At 48.6% G+C, this 22754-nt stretch overlaps 1 protein-coding gene and 1 long non-coding RNA gene across 2 annotated transcripts; one reads left to right on the top strand and one right to left on the bottom strand.

Annotated features, from left to right (window-relative positions):
* The first annotated feature begins 3795 nt into the window (after positions 1-3795).
* Positions 3796-22610, top strand: FFAR4 (free fatty acid receptor 4). Its single transcript, XM_059169427.1, has 3 exons — positions 3796-4524; positions 12868-12996; positions 20111-22610. The coding sequence occupies exons 1-3, from the start codon at positions 3958-3960 to the stop codon at positions 20498-20500; spliced, it is 1086 nt and encodes a 361-aa protein (XP_059025410.1). The 5' UTR covers positions 3796-3957; the 3' UTR covers positions 20501-22610.
* On the bottom strand, positions 12990-18100 carry LOC131828639 (uncharacterized). Its single transcript, XR_009352523.1, has 3 exons — positions 17997-18100; positions 15861-16073; positions 12990-14437 (listed from the first exon to the last, which is right to left on the bottom strand). It is a non-coding gene; the product is annotated as an uncharacterized LOC131828639 (long non-coding RNA).
* Positions 22611-22754: the final 144 nt, after the last annotated feature.

The following is a 22754-nucleotide window of genomic DNA, read 5'->3' as shown; positions in this document are numbered from 1 at the left end:
CAGAAATAAATGGAAAGATATCCTGTGTTTGCCATCAAAAGAAAAGAAATCCTGCCGTTTGCAACGACGTAGATGGAACTAGAGGGTATTACACCGAGTGAAATAAGTCAATCAGAGAAAGACAATTATCATATGATCTCTCTGATAGGAGGAATTTGAGAGGCAGGGTGGGGGGTTGGAGGGGTTAGGGAGGGAATAATGAAACAAGATGGGATCAGGAGGGAGACAAACCATAAGAGACTCTTAATCTCACAAAACAAACTGAGGGTTGCTGGGGGGAGGGGTGGGTAGGAAGAGGGTGGTTGGGTGACAAGAGGGACATTGGGGAGGGTATGTGCTATGGTGAGTGCTGCGAAATGTCTAAGCTTAAGGATTCACAGACCTGTACCCCTGGGGTACATAATAAAAGCAAAAGATATTCTGGATTGGAAGATTCTGGATTGGAAGAATTAATATTGTTAAAATGTCCATATTACTCAAAGAGATCTACATATTCAATATACTCTCTATCAAAATTCCAATGACGAACTATAGAGAAATAGAATAAATAATCCTAAAATGTGTATGAAACCACAAAGGATCCAAATAGCTAAAGTAATCTTGAGAAAAAAGGTCAAAACTGGGGTCATCACGATTTCAAACTATCTCACCTAGTCACAGTAATAATAGTAACTAACAACCATGAGCAATAAATACCACTCTCACAACGAGGGCCCAGCTGCAGGCGCCAGCTGTCTTGATTCCCAGGAGCTATTGAGGTCAGTCCACCCTGATGACTTCACATCCTGTCCCGTGGACCCAGGATATTTTATAGCTGTGTGCACTTGGGGCCGGAGCCCCAAGCCAGGTCTCACCTGTGGTTTGGCTCAAGGGACTTCAGAGTTTCCGTGAACCCCCCTACCAGGAAAATAATACCAGTTCTTGCTGTTGCCACCAGGTGGGACTTTACAACAAACATCAACAGCAGGAGGTCCCTCCTGGTGAGCCATACCTCTGCTACAGGGGTCTTTAATCTCAACACTACTGGCATTTGGGGGCTACACGATTCTTTATTGTGGGGCTGTCCGGTGCTTTGGACAAGGTCCAGCAGCAGCTCTGGCCTCTCCCTGACCCACTGAATGCCAGTGGCAACCCCTGAGTTGTGACAACCAAAAAGGTCTCCTGATGTCTCTGCAGCTGCAGGTGTGTGTGTGTGTGTGTGTGTTGGTGGTTAAGAGCAGGGGCCCTGAGGTCAAACCACTTAAATTTAAATCCCAGCTCTGTGGTGACTTGATGAGCACTCCATGATAAACGTAAGGTAGGATGGCTACAGACTGTATCCTCCAAACCAGGACAATTTGAGAGGAAAAGAATGTTCTAACAATAATTTCATAACCAGAGACTGTCTCAGCAAACAAGGATGTGTGGTCAGTCCTTAAGTCCATAAACGTTGTTGAGCCCTGGATGACTAGTGTGTTAAGTACTTTACGTATAGGAACTTCATTTAATCCCCTCCAGTCCCTAAGAGATCAGTACTTATTATTACACTCTTTCTAGATACGGAAGACTGAGACACAAGAAGCTAGTGAGTTATATAGTCGGCATTCTTAAAAAAAAAAAAAAAAAAAGTTTTTATTTATTTATTTTAGAGAGAGAGTGAGAGAGGGAGCATGAACTGGGGGAGGGGGGAAGGGCAGAGGAGGAGGGAGAAGCCAACTTCCCCCTGAGCAGGGAGCCAGACCCCAGGACCCCTGGGATCAGAACCTGAACTGAAGGCAGACGCTTAACTGACTGACTCACCCACGCGTCCCAGTCAGGATTCTGATCTTGGCAGGCGAGTTTCCAAGCCTGTGATCTTCGCCACATGCCTGACGATGCTTGGGCGCATGGGGAAACACAGGGCTACCCAACATCTATCCACTGGACGCCTCAAGAACTACCAGCTCTAGGTTGTTCACGGTTTCAGCCTGGAGCCCACTTACAAAGCCAGTTTTCAGGGGTTACTGTGATAAAAAGTAGACACACAAAAATCACTGTGGAGCAGGAAATGAGAGCAGTGTCCAGTATGATTCCCAGTTCTGTGGCGCTCAACAGGTGTGCCCATCCCATTAGGAAGTCACTATGTCTATTTAAAAATGAAACAGAAAATTATTTTTTCATTAATGTTTATTTTCCCAGATGGCTACTAAGCTCATAGGACATAAAGTCTTAGTAAGCCTTTGGACCCAGCTGCTTAGTAAATGAAACTGTCGGGTATTTCTTTTGGCCTGGGGGGTACCATGAACGTAATGTAAAAAGTAGAAAATTCGGGCAACTTTGCACTCACTATTTTTGCCATTGGAAGAACCTGGAGGGTAATGATGGAGAAGGCCTTCTGGCCCAGCCATCCCACCCTGGTCGCCCACTCTGGGGAAACCCGTCCTGTCCCCGTGGCACACGAGCCCGTGCTAATGGAATCCACCCCCTGCCCCCACCAACCCGCTCTGCCCTCCTCCCAGACACCCAGCTCTATTTTCCCTCGCACAAAGAAAGAATAGACCCTGACCCCAGGCAGTTGCTAAATCCCGTATGAGTCCCTTTCTTTCAATCTCCTGCCCGTTTCAACAGTGTCAGAAAGCAAACTGGTTGTTTTACAACTTGAATTTCCTCAAGTTTCCAGTTGAACATCTTCCACGGACATGAAATCTGCTCTTTGGGTCGGAGGTCACACTGTCAACACAGGACACAGTGATAAGCAGACTGCATCCCCTCCCCAGGCAGCACCTCAGGCTGGTGTGCCAAGTCCTGAATAAATACACAGACCTAAGGTGCCAGCTGGGAGAGGCCTGGGAGTATGGCAAAGGGGAGGGAGGTGGTGGGGGAGGTGGCCGGCCAGGGAAGTTGTCACTGGGTCTAGGGCCACAAGCACATTTTTCTTTCTCATACTGCCTGACTATAACAGATAACTAGACAATGTGGGGGTGGTGGAAAGATACAGGGTAGGGGATGGCACTGCTCTTATCACTACCCAGGAGCCAGCTTGGACAAGCGGCTTCTCCCTATGCCTGTTTCCTTATCTATAAGGGGACTGGATTGCCCAGTGGTTCTCAAATTGGGGTCTCTCAGACACATTTGCAGCCTGTGTGTCGGCCTGAAAAGTGTGGAATGTCTGTCTTTCTGGGGTGCCAAGCTTATTCAAGACTTTTGGGACCTCACTCTTTTTATGTGAAAGCATTTTTGCATCCTTGCTCGTTGCTCAGAATGCAGAATGTACATACATTTTTATTATAGTAACTAATAATTGATGACATTTCAGGAGCAATTACTATGTGCCCAGTGTTCATCTCTTTATTATGATCCTTGCAATTACCCAATGAGATATTTTATTCCCATTTTATAGATGGAAAAAAAAAAAAACCTGGGGAAAGGAGAAATAAAATAATCTAGCCAAGGTCACATGTTACTAAGCAATGATAAATGATTCCCTCTCCCCCAAAAAGATCTGGGCCCATTGCAGAAGTGCTTTGGAATCTACCCCCAGTCACCTAGATAGTGCTTCTTTGATAAGTCAGAACAACACGGATCTCCCAAATGATCTCCAAAGTCCAGCTCTGACACCCCTAAGTCAATTTTATTTCAATGCATTAAGGGTTTCACACACAGGGTACCCTTGGAGGACGACAAAAGCTGGGGAGGCCCTGCAGGGTCTCCAGGGGTTTCTCTAGGTGGGGTTTCCCGGCCCCTCCAGCCCTCCCCCATGAGTCCAAGGGCGTGAGGCCACCGCCGAGCCCGGGTGTTTCCAGCGCGACGCCTGGCACTTCCTCGTTCCCGCGCGCCCCGGGCTCAGTGCGCAACGCCCAGCGCCGGCGCTCCTGCGGCGGGAGGGGGCCAGAGGGGAGATGTCGCAACCGCCTCCCTCCCTCTTTCCCCGCCTTGGCGCTCAGTCGCCTCCCAGATGAGCGCTCTCGCAGACGGCTGCGGGCCGCCCGGGCGCCCGGCATGTCCCCTGAGTGCGCGCAGGCGGCGGGCACCGGATCACCGCGCAGCCTGGAGCGGGCCAACCGCACCCGCTTCCCATTCTTCTCCGACGTTAAGGGCGACCACCGGCTGGTGCTGACCGCTGTGGAGACGGTCGTGCTGGCGCTCATCTTTGCGGTGTCGCTGTTGGGCAACGTGTGCGCTTTGGTGCTGGTGGCGCGCCGACGGCGCCGCGGCAACACCGCCTGCCTGGTGCTCAACCTTTTCTGCGCCGACCTGCTGTTCACCAGCGCCATCCCGCCCGTGCTGGCCGTGCGATGGACCGAGGCCTGGCTGCTGGGCCCGGTCGCCTGCCACCTGCTCTTCTACGTGATGAGCTTGAGCGGCAGCGTCACCATTCTCACCCTGGCGGCCGTCAGCCTGGAGCGCATGGTGTGCATCGTTCGCCTGCAGCGCGGCATGCGGGGTCTGGGGCGGCGGGCGAGGGCCGCGCTGCTGGCGCTCATCTGGGGCTACTCGGCGCTGTCCGCTCTACCCCTCTGCGTCTTCTTCCGCGTGGTCCCCCAGCGGCCCTCCGGCCAGGACCAGGTGAGCGCCGGGCGGTGCGCGCCAGGCAGGTGTCTGGGGCGGGCTGGCGAGCGCGGATTCCACGGAAGCGATGACCCGGGGCAATGAGTAACCAAAAACAACAGAACGAGAATAGGCAATTTGTTGCGTTTAATCGTTGTGTCCCTGTGCCCAGTGCTCTGAAGTTTTAGCTCTTGAATTTCATTGCAGCAACTTAGGTCCCGTAAAGGCCTTTCAAAGCCTTGTAAATAGAGTCCCCCAAATGCCTGCAAAGTTTGCTCTTTATGTTGAGGTTAGTGCAATAAGCGGGGAGTGTAGGAGCCAACCAGATGGAACTTTGAGCATCCGGAATGGCTAATGGCACTCGTGTATATTGAAATCTGCTCTCTAGCAGGGTGGGTGCTAGCATACATCCACTTGATGTATGAGGAAGCTGAGGACCACAGAATGACTTGCTCGGGGCATCTCATCCTAAGTGCGAGGAGGAGCTGAGAGCCTGCTCAGCACATTCAGCCTTGGCTGGGTGAGGGTCCTGCTTTGAGAACCCAGGAGCAGAGAGCCAGGGAGAAAGGGCAGCAGAGACCCAGGGGCCCCAGACCCGATGCTGCCACTAGGGGTGTTGTAATACTTTCCTGGGGCCTGAGCTTTTCCAACTGTGAGAGAGAAGGATTGGACTAGACCACAGTATCTTGCCTGGAGCCTTGCATGGTGGGTGGCTTCAGAGCATCCTAAGCGCCCAAATGTTGGGCAGATTCCGGAGGCTGGGAGATGAGCTTTCTTCTGAGCTGTGTGTTCAGAGTTGTCATTAGGATCTTTGTGGGGGTCCATGACCTTAAAAAAAAAAGTTCTCCGGGCAGTGCATGACTTTGGCTCGGGTCCACTCGGGTTGGGCAGTCCAGAATCACGGTTCAAAATTGTGGTCCTCATCTGTTCCTGCTGCTGCCCCACTGCGCTGTTGTGGAGTTTGTGTGCCGAGATTCAATCCCAGATGCGGCACCTCGGGCCGGCCGGGTAGACAGTGGCCGGGGTGGACAGTGGCCAGGGTTCTGGCTGTCTTCCCAATGGGCTAGGTTTTCTGTGCCTCATAGGGAGGGATAGAGAAAGAACTTAAGTCTGTGCGCCCTTTATAAAGGCAGGTGTGAGTCCTGCTCTGGGCTCAGCCTCTCCAAAGGTTGCCCCTAAGTGGGTTTTCCCACCCCTCCCTTTCTCTACAACTCACTGGTTTTCTGGCCTGAGCAAAACTGTCACAAACCACAGTTCCAAAGACAGTCCTGCTCAGTGACCAGAAGGAAGTGAGAAGGTAGGAAGGTAGGTGAGATGTGACCTGGAGGAAGATTTCCTGCTGCGTAGGTGGGTGTCGTCTGAGCACAGGATGCCTTCCTGTGTATGTGCTCTGGGGCACCGATGCAGATGTGGGCTTCTCTGGGGGTCTCCCAGACCCGTCTCTTACACAAGCCTTTTAATGGCATGTGAGGAGAAGTCTGCAATCCATGTAAACAGTCTCTCTCTCTCTCTCTCTTTTTAACACAAATCAGACCTAAAAGTCTCTTTCCTAATTGTTTACTTTTTGCATGGAATACATTGTGGGGTTTGATTGTTTTGTTTTGTTTTAAGGCCTTGAATGACTAATAGGCGGGAACCATGTCAGGCCTGTGGCACTTGATCAAAGAACATGGACGCCTGTGGCCATGCCCCCTCAAGTGGGGGCCAGGATGGCGGGGTTCAGCTGAGCGTGCCCATTGCCAACCTTGCCCATCAGGGTGCCATCAGCATAGCAGACCAAGGACCCTAGTGGGTAATCCTGTCCTCCTCAGCCCATATGTACTCGAGAATCAAAGTGGATCACTCAGATGCTTCAGAAATAAATGAAAGACCAGGCCTCACCCCAGACCCACTGGATCAGCTGGAGGCTAGGTTTTGCCATCAGTCCTTTGATTTTTTAAGTCATTCTTTCACTGAATAACAGCATTTCTGTATTTTTCGCAGAACTTGAGGAACTTTTCCCCATTTTTTTCTTTCCTTACAGAAAAAAAATGACACTCGGGAAATTAAAGATCTAATAGAATGTATCTTCAGGATATCTTAGGTTCCCAGACAAGTACCTTGCGCCCCTCCCTTTTACAACTGTTTTAGGTACCCTTGGACTTAACTGGCAAATAATGGTAAAAAAGTGAGGCTCTTGTCCCCTCCCAGACTAAAACTGCTTGCCTACGTGGACACAGGTGGTGGTTTGAGCGAGAAGGCCTTCGCTCAGATGGAGGAACTGCCCTGTTTTGTGACCTGTATTTTACTTCTGGTAGGGTGTCTCAGTGGTTGGAGCCCCCGATGGCACTCCCATGATCAGAACTGAGCTGTGAGGGGCTTCCATGGAGACTTATGTCATGGTTCTCCCTTGGAGCGGGCATGCAGACCCCTCTTGTATTAATGCAGAAACACCTTCTTGGTCATAGAGCCTTTGGGGAGGGATTGGGCAAAGCCACTGGGAAAGCCCTTCAGAAGCACCTCAGGAGACTGAGAGCTAGGCGAGTTGGCCACAATCCATTAGCCCTGAAATTAGTAGACATGGAGCAAGGGAGCTTGTCATGAAAAACCAGATGGTCCTTTTGAACTCTCCATCCTTTTTGTCTTTTCCCAACACATGCACCTGCCAATAAGCCAAGAAATAGAAAAACTGCCCAGTTCCTCAAGGGCTGTGACCTGAACATGGAGGAAACAATTCATTTTATAGGTGAGCAAACTGAGGCTCAGGGATTGAAGAAATAAGTTGAAAAGAATGAGAAACAGAGGGGGAAAAAAAAGAGTGTGGCCATTAAAAAAAAAAAAAGAGAGAAAGATCTAGGCTAGACTGAACAGAGTCTCACATTTAAAATTAGCAAAAGCTTGTTTTCTTAATTCTCTATTCCCAGCTTCCTGTCTGCAGATTCTGCCCGCCCCTTCCCACTTGGACACTAAATACGGAAGTTTTTGGATGGGGGACACTTTCCGACTCAAACCACCGGCTGAGGGAACTCTCTAACCTCAAGCACACACTGGCTGCCTCCTCTTGAGGAGCGTGAGCTAGGGAAACAGTGCCTCACAGAGCTTTCTGCCAGTTTAGTGCCCCAGCTCCCGAAAAAGGGAACATGAGTACCTTCGTCCATTTGGGCAGTGGGTGCCTCCCAGTCCAGGGTGACCAGCCTCCCTTAAGTTTACCTGTAGCGAGGATGAAATGATAGTCATGCTAAAAATGCTAGCTAATTTCGTATTCAGAGTGTGGGCTTTGGAGTCCAGCATTCTGAGTCTAAATCCCATCTCTGGCATTTAGGAGCTGTGCGATAGAGGCAAGTGCCCCCCACCTCTGTACCTTCCTTTCCTCGTTTGCAGAATGGGCATGATGACAGTAGAGCCTTATAGAATTGCGGTGGGGACCAGGGTTCAGTGAGTGGTCCAACGCCTGGCACATACAGAGTTAAGCACTCAAGAATTGGTAGCTATTATTAGTTTCCTTATCTTGGGTTACAAATATTTTAAACATTCTTTAAATGGTGTAATTCTTCTGACTGCTGTAAAATAATAGACTGCCATTTTAAGAGGGTGGGCACATTCTAGCAACTGAGACATCTCAGCCAGCTCAACACAGCCTGTTCCAACAGGATTCCTGCCTCTGTGTGCTGTGGCTCTGCTAGGGCACTGACCCTCATCAGCAGTTTGGGGGGGACTGTCCACCCTGGCCAGAATGTGCTGCCTGTTCACTGCATAAACATTTACCGAGCACCCCTCCCCGCTGCCCGCACCACGAGTCACGTGACCAAGATGGCATCCTGTTCAAGGAGGTGCACGGATCGACAATGTTGGTGGTCTCGGACCCTGGCCCAGTTTGGTTCTCACAGAAACCCTATGAATAGGTGTTGGTATGTTCATTTTCCAAAGAGGGAAATGCCTGAAGTCACGGAGCAGGCAAGAGACCAAGAGACGGAACTAGAATTTAGCCCGGGGCTGTCTTTCTCCCTGTGTCTTTTCCCGCAAGTTCACACTTCCTTAGGAGCCCTCTGTCTTACAGCTCTGCCTGCCCCAATTTAATACCAGGCCTGAATGCCATCGTGTCTCTGCTGAGTGTGAATTGGCTGAGGAGAGAAACACCGTTTGCTTGCCTTTGGTATTATTAGAGGATACCTTTAAGACAGAAGAAAATTCCTCTCTCACATTGATAAATTCTTCCATTTCTGTTGGGAAGCTGGTTGGCAAGGGGATATTCACTGGGTTTCCCGCTTCCTTAAAGTGATCTTGAAGTCCTCCGTTTCGTTCAAAGAGGTGGAACAGGGAGAATGATTTACAAGGGGATCCTCAGGATTACTCCGAGAAGCATCATTTGAGGAGCTGGCAGGAAACAGCTGGCATCAGGTGGCATTTCAAATAAGTCAGCCAGGGTGGAGAGGGGTCCTCATTTGAGCAGTGGGCAGCCAGGGTGGAGAGGGGTCCTCATTTGAGAGGCATCTAGAGATAGATGCCCCATCCACAGGGGAGTCTTCTCAGAAGAGAATGGGTGATATATTAGCTGTAGGTGAAGATGAAAGGCAGTTGGCTATCCCCACGGATGTCGGGAATTGGAGGGACATTGCAGGCATGACAACCCATGTGTTGGCAAGACATGGTGCTGGAAGGAGTGGTGGGGCCAGATGGAGAAGGCCAGGTATGCCCCTTGAGGGAGGCATACGAGGCGAGAGACGGCCTGGCCTGGGAGGGGTGCGCTAGCGAGACTGACTTACAGGGGTCTGTTGGATAGCTAGTAGGGCAGAACTTAAAGGTTCCCTCTGAGTGGGGAGGGAGGAAGGAGACAGCAGAAAGCCCACACTCAGGTTGCTGGCAGCATAGGGAATGGTGACTCCATGCCCCGAGTCAGTGATGGTAGGAGACGGAGCCTTCTGGGGTGGGACATCAGAGCTTGACATGCCTATGAGGCATCCTTCAGAGATGTCCTCAGGGCACAGGGGCCAGTCTGGGGTTTAGGAGAAGACAGGGCTGGAAAAAGCAGCCGTGTCTTGGAAAAGAAGCCATGGACATGGATGAGATTGCCCGGAAGAGGTGGAGGTTGGGCTGGGGATACAAGTCACCCTTAACTATACTTGACCCTTGTATGTGGCCTCCTGCCTTCCTCCCTCCTGATCCCAACGCTGAGCTCCAGCTTCCCTGTTCTTCTGACTGAAGCCCCAGTCCTCCAGGCATAGCCGACACACCCCTGCGGATTGGTGCTGTCCTCTGTGCTCGCCTGTCCCCGGTAGCTCTGAGCACTGGGGCTCCCTGCCCTGTATTGAAGATTCTTACACTTCTCTCTCTCCCTGAGCACATCAGGGCCCCCTTGAGGGCTGGGGCCTCACCTTGCCCATTGTCACTGTGGTCTCACAGTGGGGCAGACACCAGGGCTCGAGTCAGGAGTGGTTGAACAAACCAATTAAAGGACAGCCATTGAGTTGGCTAGCCCTGCTTCTGTAGCTCAGCGACAAAGCAGGCCTCACCCTTTGGGTTTTCAAATTTGCTTTTTTAAAATCAGGAAGCATTTCAAATGTGCAGGAAAAGTATAGAGAATATTACAAGATTCACATCTCCACCTTCCAGAGCCGACTTACTGCCATGCTCCCTCCTAAGTTACAGCCCAGGAGAGAATACCTAGGATCAGAATAACATAAGTCAGATTTTCCCACAAAAACAAAATTATAATATCAGGCCAGCTCTCTGACTGTGGACCTGGTGCCTGTTGTTAGATTTTTTAATGAGGGTAAACACTGCACTTCATACCATATAAAGCTTTCTAAAGAGCCTATAAATCCGTCATTCAAGTCCACACGGGCCAGCAGCACCATCTCTTCCGTCACGCACGGGGGTGCTGTGCAAAATTCGCATCTTCCCTCCTTCTCACACTCTGTGCCTGGAGTGAGTTCCATGAAGGTAAAGGAGCGTCTTCATCAGTCATGAAACTGGGGAACTTCCTGGATGAGTTCCTTGTTTTTCTTGGAAGAATTGCTGGTTAGGTTTGCTAAACTAGCATGGTAATCTGTGTTTAACATTTGATCCTCATTTCTTTTAAAAATGGACTTTTACCGCCATTTTTTTTTCTAAGTTAATATGGGCACATTCTAGAAAATTCAGATAAGCCAAAAGAGCAAAAATAACGAGTCCCACCTAGAAATGGACACTTAACTTTCTGGAATGTATCCTTTCAGTCTTTTGTCTACGCATACGTGTGTGGGCGTGGGCGGGGATGTGTACACAGGTGTCTGTCCATTCACACCTACGCATTTTCCTCAGCAGCGCAGGGCTCATACAGGCAGAGTGTTTGGGGATCGACTTCTTTGTTCCTATCGTAGGGAGGACATCTGGCTCTATTGTTACACATTCTACAAAATCCTGTTAAGCCTGGAGAGATTTCCGCAGAAATTTTGAAGAAGGCTTTTGGAAAGAGGTGGAAGCCTTTGGGGGTTTTCAGAAACGGTTCTGGGGTCTGTTTTTCTGCCCTCCCTGTGTATTTTCCTAGCTCAAGTATAGAAATCAGAGACCAAGGCACATTCGGGACTGGCATCTGTCTCTTCTGATGGCTGCTTCCGTGTATTTGCTGGTCCATATTGCCCACCAGCGTAGTAGACTGAGGGCATGGTGGGCAGAGATCATCTCGAGATAATCACCACAGTGCCAGTACTCAGAAGTTCCTTGACAGACACGCATTTCTTTCCAGTCACCACAATGGGGAGAGACCTAATGCACTTTGTCCCCTCAGGCATGGACAGTGGGGATGGGGATGAAGGAACAAGTTTTTGGAATTACTAGTACATTTTTGAACCATCTAAATGAGATAGGAAAAGGAAGCAACATTCTTACCCCCCTTTCAAGGTACAAATACGATTAAAGTATTCTTCCCTCCTTGACTTGCCTTAAGAGTTTTCTTGGTAGGTCCCTGGATTTCTTTTTATAACCACTTAGCTCTCTGGGGAAGATATTACGTGATTAAAAAGAACTACACCTTTAGTGTCTTAGGCTCTTGGTTTAGGAAGAGGTTTCTAAGCCTTAGTTTTCGTCTCTGTGTAATGGGAAAAATAATAACATGCATTTCAATATGGTTGTTGTGAACCTTCAATGAGATAATGTATGTAAAGTGCTTCCTAGCATAGAATAAACGCTCGGTGAATATCAGACTTACTATTTTCTGTTAATACCGTACAGGAAAAGAAGGGCCTCTTCGTTTGTTTTTGAGTTTGAGCACCCAGTTATGATGTCTCTGACAAAAGTTCTTTGCCTTTGCTTAGGGCTCAACACATGTTGCCTGAATGAATGAGTGAATCCCACGACTACAGTTCGTTAAGATGCCTTGTCCACCAGAAGTCAATAATATGCTCTTTTTACACAGGATGTGCTCTTGAAAGCCTGTTCTATGTGTTAGACATGTTTAGGACAACTTGATTTCTGTATGGTTTTATTCCTACAGTCAAGCCGACATGGGAAATTTGTGTTTGGGAGGAGAGACAGACAGACAGATCTCTTTTTGTTGACCTATTTATTCTTTGGAGGAGATTATTGTGGCGGCTCCTGGTAATTATGTAATAAGGTCCCCACATGTTTTGAGGTTGGTAATTAGTGTCAAACCCTTAAATTCACAACATACTGACAGCAGCAAGATCACCAACCAGGATTTTTGGCCCCATTCTGGTAGTTTTCCATCTTGAACGCTGGAGACCTGTGTGGGGCTGTACTGTGCCACTCTGTTTGGGAGAGACCTGTGAGGATAGAGCTTCCAAGTCTGGGCCTCAGTATTGTCTTGGGATGAGCCATGGCTTTCTTTGATGCAGCTAGACACATTTTAGACATTTCCACGTCCCTTAAATGAACCTTCGTGCCTTAACATTGTTTCTGGTGCCTTCAGCCGTCGCAGTGGACTGCATTGCAATGTCCTGCCTGTTTCTCTATGCTTGTGTGCAGCATGTCACTTCCAATCTATGTAACCTCTTAGGGCTCGGGTTGTGATTTGTGAAGTGAGGGACTTGGCAGAGAAGGCTCAAGGGCTCTTGGCCGCTTAGTCCAGGCAAGTGGAAAGAGCACTGGGGCTGGAGTCCTGCCCAGGAACTAACTTGAGCTGTTACTGGTGTGTGACGCCGGGATCCAGCTGCATCTCCCGGAGAACGGGCATAATGACTGTGGTTATTCTGAGGGTCAGAGAGAAGTGATTCGTAGCTTGTTTGTGTGGGCAGGGGGGGGGGAGGGGATGCTGAGCTGTGCTGTCACCCTAGCTGCATCGTGCTAACACCAGTGTAATGGTGTCGGGTACCCTCCTACTGGGACTGAGCTAAAACCAAATAAGTAGCCACCATGGAAATGACGTTCTCCTCCTTCTTGTGACAGGAGATTTCGATTTGCACACTGGTTTGGCCCAGCATTGCCGGAGAAATCTCCTGGGATGTGTCCTTTGCAACTTTGAACTTCTTGGTGCCAGGATTGCTCATTGTGATCAGCTACTCCAAAATTTTACAGGTATGTGTGTTTCGAGCACCATAGCTGAACTCCACTGAGGCTGGAATGTTTTAGACAGAATCAGCCTGCCAGGTCAGAAGTTACCTTAGGGTTCACACCAGTCCAGTCCTGGCTCCCTGCCCAGGTCTGCCCCTCTGCAACACTGTGGGGCAAGAGTTTGGCTTCTTTTTTTTTTTTAAAGTGATATCTTTGTGACCACTATTAAGATTTTTATTATTTTGCTGACCCCTAGAGTAATACAAAGCTCATTATAAAAAATTAAAGACATATAGAGAGGTATAATGCAGAAACTAAACATCTACTCCCATTGTTAACAGTTCAAAGTACATTTTCAGGTTATTTTTCTTACAAATTTACCTATATACATGCTCTGATGCCATGTGTACATATATATGTTACATATATATGATATAAAATGGTCAAATAGCAACCATATGTCATGGTTCAAAACAATGTTTGTTTGTTTCAGATTTGAGATAACACTATTTGTAATTTCCTTTTCTGGCTTAACACCAGATTGCAATATCTATCCATATTTGTTTTTATATCTCTGCCTCATGATTTTTAATAGAGTCATGGTGTTCCACTGTACGGATGTGACATAATTTATTTTATGGGCTTTGGGTTGAGTCCCTTGATATCCCATTACAAACAGCAGTATAGTGATGGAGAATGTACATGTTTAAAAACTTTTCACTGCAGTATAAGATACATCCAGGAAAGCAAACCCGGCATACAGGCACAGCTCACAAACTGACCTCACTCCTAGAAGCAGCTCCCAGAAACAAAATGAGAAACAGAACATTACCAGAAGATCCTTCCCAATTGCTACCCCACACTTCCAGAGAAGGCACTTTTGCAAAGTATGCTGAACCAGGAAGTGATCTCTACCTTTGAAGAGTGAGTATGTCCAGAGACAATGGAGGGGACCTTGCTGGCTTGGCTCCCACCTCCGGACGCAGCCCATTCACACGGTGCTGGCAAATGGCATGTGTTCATGCTCATCTCAGAAGGTTTAATGCAAAACCTTGAGTCTTCTTGGAGGTTTATAGTTGTTGAGTCTCGGTTTTTATCACATATTACAGGTCCCCTCGCAAATGAACTTATTGAAGTGGGGCCTTGTAGGTGCCGCTTGGTCTCTGGGCACTTTTATGGCCCTTTCTTTGTAGCTGAGGATCTGTACGCTTCTTAAATGCTCAGAACCCAAAACTAGGCCAAGCTCCATCCAGGTCTGCTGATTCTGGGTCCTGCGGGAGATGGCCTGCCATGCTCTTCTCTAGACTCTTCCCCACCCATTGACTTGTGATCTGCTTCAGTGACACCGAGCCTGGGGCTTGCTCAAGGGTATGAGGCAGATTCAGGCCTGGAGTTAAGGTCTGTAACCTGCTTGCAATGGGGACCCAACATGTGTGAATGCTATGTCAGTATGAGCTGTCATTACCTTAAAAGAAAAGGAGTAAGGGGAAGAGGAAGATAGAATTTAGAATGAATTCTTTAAAAATTATTTAACAAATATTTATGAAATACTTACAATGTGTCAGGAACAAATTCATTTAATCCTGTTAAGAATTACAGATGAGGAAACCAATGCACAGAGACGCTAAGTAACTTGCCCAAGATCACACAGCGTAAAAGCAGCAGGATCAGGATTTACACTCGAGCAGTCTGGCCCCAGGGTCCAACACTGTAATTCCTCAGACGTTTGCTAAGGAGCTGTTCTATTCAGCGTGTTGGTGGGGAGTGGAGATTGGTCAAGAGTGAGCAGGTCACATTCTTGATCCAGAAGGAGCTTTAACCCAGAAAGGGGAGGGGCAGATAGACAATGGCGCTGTTGCTCAATGCTATGAACCCCTGGTACTCTGAAGGGAGTGGTGCTGGGACTCAGTGTGAAAACACACAGCAAACCGTTGAGTGCCCTGCAGAGGTAGGAAGTGAATGAGGGGAAGGAGAGGGAAGAGGAAAGGGCCACAAAAGGCAGACAGGGAGACAAGAAAGGTCTCTTCTAATACCTGGGTTTTTGAGTCCTTGCTGTGTGGCCTTTGGCAAGATACTTACTTTCTGTGAACCTCAGCTCCCTCATCTGCAGAATGGCGATGGCTCAGACAGTGCAGGATTGTTGGGAGACAGGTCAGAAACACTGCTCTTCCTCATACATGCCAACACAGGACTGCCTCAGGACCTTTGCACCTGTGATTTCCTCTCTTGGATCTCTATTCCCCCAATTTCTGTGTGGGCCACTCCCCTGCTCTAGAAGGTCTCTTCTCAAAAGGCTCTTCCCCAGAGACCCTCCTCATCACTCTCTAATCCTTTACTACCTGGATTTATTTCTCTTCAGTGGACTTATAACCCCTGTTGTATTCCATTTATGTGTATTTATTTGTAAAGCATCCGTTTTGCTCATTAGATTGCAACTCCATGGGGACTGAGACTTTGTTTTGTTTCCTGCTGTAGCTCTGTGACTAGCACAGAGCCTGGCTTATTCATTGTAGACACTCCGTAAACACTCACTGAATGAGGAAGACGCAGACTTTGGGTCACACTGAAAGGGCTTACGGTACTGTCTCTTTTTGCACAGAGGGAAGATCACTGAACAAAAAGGCCTAAGACCATGATTCTAGTCCAAGCTTTATCAGTGTGTGACCTTAGGCAAGTCATTTAACTACTGTGGGCATCAGTTTTGTCGAGCTAGATAGGCCTCAGTGGATTGTTTAACACAATAAAATGAGAGTATAGACATGATAAAAATTTGAACAGGCTGCTAGCCTTTAATTGGAAAGAGATCTAGCATTGTGATTTTGAAAATCACACCAATGTAAATAGAAGACTTAAAAAAATTTACCTTCCACCCCACCAGCCAAACTTACTATTGCCTGTTTCCCGGGAGGACTGTGCTGTTTGTCCCGGCTTTGGACTTGTGGGTTTGCCGGGTGGGGAACTCGGAAGCAGGAAAGCTGCCAGATGGATGGAGTGTCTGCACGGGCCCTCATTGCTCCTGTCTCTCTCCCGCTGAAGATACTCATTACTCAGAAACATCGGATCAGCTTTTCAGCTGAGATTCTTCTGTCAAGATCGTAACTCTGTAAAATGAATTGAACATCAGTGTTAAACAGCTGTTTTCCTAGAGACACAACTAGCAAATCATCAGAAGCCAGAGGACACGTAACTCCACCCGCCACCCCTTTCCCTCCTCTGGCCTGTCAGTGTGGCCTCTGACTCACTTTCCATGTATGGGCCTGAGAAGTGCCTCTTTAAAGTCACCCTGATCTTTTATTCCTCTAAAGCAGCATCTCCCCAAAAGCCCTCTCTAGAGTGCCATGGGCTGCTAGATGTTTAAAAAGGGGTCCATGACCCCATGAGTTTGGGAAATGCTGATTGATCAGGGCTAAGTGGGTTTCTTCACTGCAGGACTTCTGAGGGGCTCGATGAGGCTCGCGTACTTTGAGAGTCTCCAACACAGGAATAGAGGAGGCAGCGCTGCCAAATCCGACCACAGACCCCCTTTCCCCACAGAGCATCTCTCTGCACTGACACCCTGTGGATCTCCTTTGGGGAACACTGCTCGAATGTCCCTGCCCCGGGGGGTGCTTCTGCCAGATGCAAGGACTGAGAGCAGGCCTCAGCAGGGCTCTTCCTCCTAGAGCTGCTCCACCAGCTCGGGGCCACGTTATCCACCCTTCGGCCTTCCCTCCGTCCTCTTTCCTCATGACTCAGGTGTACTATTACAACCTTTGGTGGATTTTTCCAATCAATAATTTCCCAGAGTACTAGTCTCCTGGTCACTCCCAAGTGCCTTCAGTGAGGTGGTTCCTTCTAGCTCGTGGGGCTTAGTTTACATCATCCCCCAGCAACCAACCGCTGCCACGGCGAGATGAGATGCTTCTAGCCCTGGGCCGTTTGTACAGTTCTTGTTCCCCCTCCTCATTCTCCATGTATACCCTAGCATGGAAAGCAGGGTGGATAGGGCTCCCTACTTGCTTGCTGACTGTGCAGCACCTGTAAGAGTACGTGACACATGGTAGGGGCTCAGTAAATGTTCGCCGAGTGAGTATCTGGCTTGAAGCGGACAACCCTCCCCATCTCAGCGCTCACCTGGGAAAGGAACTCCGTTTTAGCTAAACATGAAGGTGTTAGGTTGTGAACATGCAGCCCCTTCTCCACATCCGGCCCACACAGGAGCCCTTGAAGGAGGGCCAACCCCCTGGGCCTGAGCTGTGTTAGTGGGGACCCACGTCTCCCTGCACCCACTCGTTGGCAACCATGGTGTGGAGGCACGGAGTGGCAGAGATGTGAGGTGGAGAGAAGTTTCCCTTCAGATCCTCACACGGGTCTGAAGGCAGTGTGTCTCAAAAGGACAGTTTACAAAGTGACACTTCAAAGAACTGGGAGAAAAATCCCAAATCTGTCGCCCTAAATTGTTTTAGTCAGCAGGACCACCTGGGAGTCCTGGTTTGTGAGAAGTGCAGTTTTTGGGCCCACTCAGACCCACAAAAGTGAGCATCTGACAGGGGCCCAGACACTTGCCTGGTGACTTGGACATGGTGGCCACGGACCATATTCCTGGGAACACCGTCCTCTCTCCCCACAGCCCCACAGAGAAAAGCTCAGACACCACCCCCTGAGGTGTGCTTCCCCCTCCCGCCCTTGACCATGAGCCCTGAGCAAGTTACTTCACATCTCAGAGCCTCCATCTCTTGTCCCCAAAATGGAGCAATGACAGAGCCTACCCCATAGGCCTGTTTCAAGGATTAAAGTTAACCGTCAAGTTAGTCGAACATTGAATTTCTCCTGAAACACATGAAGCGTTCTGTGCAATGACAAGACATTTTAAAGCCTGGGTAAAAGTTAACTAGTCTCGTCATCAAACGTGGGAAGGGGAGCAGGAAGGAGCCACACCGGATTATAATAAGCCCATTTTCTTCTCACTCCCTGAAAGCTGTGGGAATCACAGGCAGAGGAAATGGAAGCATCAGTCATCGCTAAAAACAGACCCAACCACTTACCCACTCAGACCGTGAGTCAGCCCGCAGAAGCCCTGGGGCGGCCTAGCTCCCAGGGAGCCTGTAGTCCGCTGGTGGTCAGAGGCAGCCTTGATGCGGCAGCGTCGGCCACATGACACAGGTCACGTGGCAAGGGCCACGTGAGTATGTGAAACAAAGCATGCAGGATGCCACGTGGGAGAGGAACCAGGAAGCCTTCTCGGTCTTGCTGGCATTAAAGCTTGGAACTGTAGGTCAGGCAGGAGGATTTCCATTGGCGGAAATAGTAGAGGGTAGGAAGGAGCTAGTTTAAGATGAAGAGCATGGGCTGGAGTCAGACGGCCCAGCTTTGAAACCCAGCTTTGTGACTGCTTAGCTGGGTACGGCTGGGAAGGTTCCTCAACCTCTTTGAGCCTCTGTTTTCTCCTCTGTAAAATCAGGATCATCAAAGCACCTCTGTCACAGAACTGATAATGTACAGGGCCTGGCACATAGTAAGTGCTCGATAAATAGGAACTTACATCAACACCACCCCCCAAAATATGTCTAAGACACTGTATGCGGAACTCTAGTCTTTTGGCCAAGCCATGTGGACAGCACAAACGATGAGACTGCTGTTGGAATCGTCCCTTACGTGACCACCCCTATGAGGGGACAGTCCCCTTCTATGGGTCGGTCTCTATGTAGTTGGGGGTGGTGCCAACAGATCTCACTGATCAGGTGATCATTTCCAAATGGCCCACACCCCAGGCATCGTTTTCAGGCTGATTCCTGGCCGCAGCTATCTTAGCAAATGAGCAACCTCCTATCTCCATCATCCTTCTATTGCCCGCACCTTGGGGGCCTGTGGCAAGACTAGGATCCATTTCAATTTTTCCTGTAAAGGAGAGGAACCAAATGTGGGGGTTCGGTGCACACTTTCTGCCCGACTGGCCATACCCTCATGCCATCTCCACTGCCCCTGTGCCACCCGACAACTCAGAGGGGAGGGGAAATGGACAGGGGTGTGTGCTGCCATTTCATCCAGTACCCCTTCCCCTAAAAAATGCAAAATAAATAAAATGCCCATCAGTAGGGGCCTGGATAAATCCTGGTACAGCCAGACTCTGGAACCTCTGGAACCACTGACAAGATAACAGGAATGAGGGGCCTTCTCTCTGGTCAGATATGGAAGGAGCACCAATATAGTGAGTGAACAAGAAGGGTTAAGAATTGAGTGTGTGGCTTGGTCCCATGAGTGTGCAAAGCAGAAGTATAGACCATGAGTGTTCCCATGGCCAGGCATGTGTGTGAGAGCAGATCACTCCCAGAAGGACATCCAGGACCCTGGTCACTGATCTTTTCCAGCCAGTGGAAATGAAGGGTACAGGAGGCCACAGACTTAACACTTTTCTTTTTATTTTTATAAATTAAAAAAAAGATTTATTTATTTATTTATTTGACAGAGATCACAAGTAGGCAGAGAGGCAGGCAGAGAAGCGGGGCGGGGTGGGGGGATGGGAAGCAGGCTCCTTTCTGCCCGATGCGGGGCTCCATCCCAGGACCCTGAGATCATGACCTGAGCTGAAAGCGGAGGCTTTAACCCACTGAGCCACCCAGGCACCCCCAGATCTAACATTTTTAATTTGACCTGCATCAGTATCATATTGGTTGAGTTTGTACTGCCTTTGTACATACTGCTTTTATACATTTCCTTACTTATCTTTTTCAAAAAGAAAAGAAAAGAAATAATGAGGGAAGATGTGCATCTTACTGGTTTGGGCTGCATCACAAAATATCACGGGGGGGATGCATTCAGACCATAGCAATGTGCTTCTGTTCATTTCTTTTCCCCTTCTAGACCATCCAGTTTAGCCTTTTCACTTCTCTGCATCAGTTCCATTTATGATATGGATGACTTTCTGACTTCTTTCCGGGGAAGGGGGGTTGGCCAGTTCCCCCACTTCCCTAGAGCATCCTGAGTGCAGGCAGCTGCCAGGCCGCTGAGACATGTGCTCTCATTCCAAGGTTCCAAAACCAAATTGTCCCAGGGCAACAAGGATGGCAGATTCCAAGGATGGATTCTTTGCTCCTCCAAAGTCGAACTCCCCAACATCCTGCAGTAAATAGTGGTCTGGCTCTGTTTTGTGTTTCTGCAGATCACAAAGGCGTCAAGGAAGAGGCTCACGGTGAACCTAGCTTACTCAGAGAACCACCACATCCGTGTGTCCCAGCAGGACTTCCGGCTCTTCCGTACCCTCTTCCTGCTCATGATCTCCTTCTTCATCATGTGGAGCCCCATCATCATCACCATCCTCCTCATCTTGATCCAGAACTTCAAGCAAGACCTGGTCATCTGGCCTTCCCTCTTCTTCTGGGTGGTGGCCTTCACATTTGCCAACTCAGCCCTGAACCCCATTCTCTATAACATGTCACTGTTTAGGAATGAATGGAGGAGAATTTTTCACTGCTTCTTCTACCCGGAAAAGGGAGCCATGTTTACAGATACGTCTGTCAGAAGAAACGATCTGTCTATTATTTCCAACTAATTAAATTTTCTCCATAGGCAGAGTTGATCATCCTCTGGAAGACCATAATATGTTTTCAAAGGGAATTAATTTCCAGGACTGTCACATCCATGTAGCCTGCTTCAAGAAAGTGTAACCTATGCAAACACACATTTATAGCACCCGTCAATTAAGGGGTGATCGTTCAGTATAACAGTTTTGCCCTTTATAAAAATGTTTTGCTGTGGGCTCCTTTTAAATAGGAACTTTTTTCAGTATGTTTGTAATATGATTGAGTTTAATGAATTTTTATTTATAACTTCAGCAATCCCATCTCTTATGTGTAAAGCTGGTTTCTGAAATGAGTCTTGGAAATGATCCAGGGCCCAGATTTCTCCTTGAAGGTGTCACGGCCATCTAGGTACTCCCCTCCCCAGACGTGCAAGGCCTCAAGACCATTCACTAATGTCAAAAGCACTTGAGGAATTTCTAAGGAATAATTAAAGGTGACTTTAGTTTTTCACTTATAAGAAATGCCACGGACCTCTTTAGGAAAAGCCATGTCATGAAATCAGAGAGGAGAAAGGATGATTCAAAACACTGAATGTGAAAGCACAAGAGATTCCCTTCACTAATCCCCCGCCAGGTCCTCTTAAGTACATGCTGTGGTTGGACAGCCCCGGCCCCTACCCTTATGGAGCTTACTTACCTTCTGTTCAGTGGGGGGTGAAGCCCTAAACAGAAATCCGTAGATAATATAAATAGAAGTCCATAGAGTGTGGAGTAGCGTCATGAAGAAAATAGGACGATGATGCTATTTGGATGGGGTGGGGAGGGGTCTAGGAAGACCTTTCTGGGGGATGATATTTGGGCCAAAAGGTAAACCACTAGAAAGAGCCAACCATCTGAATCCAGGGGAGCGGGGCTTTGCAGACCTCGCAGACACTGGTCCTGGTGCAAAGACGTTTGGTGTAGGGGAAGCAAACTATTGACTGAGCTACAAACTGTCCTTTGTGCCAGGATAGAGGGGTGCCCTGCTGGAACCCATTGATTAAAACCAAAGAAGGTACAAGGCTGGACCGAGTAGGGTCTGGGAGGCTACATAGGGAGTTTGTTGTGTTCAGTGGACAACCACTGGAAGTCTGCAACTGGAGCCTGTTATGACCCAACCTGTATCTTTAAATGTGACTCTGGCTGCTGTGCAGGAAATGGACTTTGAGGAGCAAGAATTTATTTTTTTTTATTAATGTTTTTTTTTTTTTTTTTAGATTTTATTTGTTTATTTGACAGATAGAGATCACAAGTAGGCAGAGAGGCAGGCAGAGAGAGAGAGGAGGAAGCAGGCTCCCTGCCGAGCAGAGAGCCTGATGCGGGGCTCGATCCCAGGACCCTGGGATCATGGCCTGAGCTGAAAGCAGAGACTTTAACCCACTGAGCCACCCAGGTGCCCCAAGGGGCAAGAAGTTAAAAAAAAAAAAAAAAAAAAGACCATTTAGGCGGCTACTGAAGTAGAACAAGAGGAAAGTCAGAGGGGGAGGTGGCCTTCGTGGGCCTTCGTGGGGGTTTGTGAGAAAGGATCTCAGGACTACTTTGGGGAGCAAGCTCGATTTACTGATGGACAGGATGTAGAACGTGGGGAAAAGAGAAGATTCGAGGGTGACTCCTGACAGTGGGTGGATGGCGGGCCAGGCCATAAAAAGGGGAATGACTAGAAGAATGGCAGGTGGGAGAACCAAGAGTTTTGTTTAGGGGTTATAAATTTGAGATCCCAAGGAGATGCTAATGGAAAGTAGGCCGTTGGATGCAGGGATGTGGGACTTGGGCCAAAGATACGATATTAGAAGCCATCGGGTTATGTTTATAGGTCTTTGGTTTTATGAAATATCCCTGAGATGAAGAAACCAGAGCCAAAGAGGAACTGTTACTTGGAGGTGGGGCAGTGACTGGCATGTGCAGCAGTTTAGGATCTGGTACACAGTAGGGGGTCAACGAATCTTCGTTGTAGAGTCAATGAGTGCGGGTTGCTGTCACTCACAAGGTTTCTTGAACAGCTTGTTTCTGAAGTGAGAGTTATGGGGATCACAAGCTTGAGAAAAAGAAGACAGATTTTTTTTTGTTCATCTTGGTGCATTAAAGTTGTTTTGTGAAGTGAGGTGTGACTATGTTAATAGGCGTCTGGGATCGTCAAACCGAGGCTGGAGAGTCTGGCCCAGAGACCCCTGTTGTCCAGTGTGAACAGTGGGCAGAGCGTTCCCATATCCAGATGCCTATCTCCCCACTTTGCTGCTGGGAGAAC

Source organism: Mustela lutreola, chromosome 4 (genome assembly GCF_030435805.1).
Source record: "Mustela lutreola isolate mMusLut2 chromosome 4, mMusLut2.pri, whole genome shotgun sequence".
Classification (NCBI taxonomy): domain Eukaryota; kingdom Metazoa; phylum Chordata; class Mammalia; order Carnivora; family Mustelidae; genus Mustela; species Mustela lutreola.
Note: the sequence above shows the minus strand (reverse complement) of the source record. Positions and strands in the feature narration are given on the sequence as shown.

Bases quoted from the DNA above. Each gene is read 5' to 3' on its own strand.
- FFAR4 (XM_059169427.1), top strand. From the start codon at position 3,958: ATGTCCCCTGAGTGCGCGCAGGCGGCGGGCACCGGATCACCGCGCAGC. The intron at 4,525-12,867 runs GTGAGCGCCGGG...TTCTTGTGACAG, and splicing joins GGCCCTCCGGCCAGGACCAG to GAGATTTCGATTTGCACACT. The intron at 12,997-20,110 runs GTATGTGTGTTT...GTGTTTCTGCAG, and splicing joins GCTACTCCAAAATTTTACAG to ATCACAAAGGCGTCAAGGAA.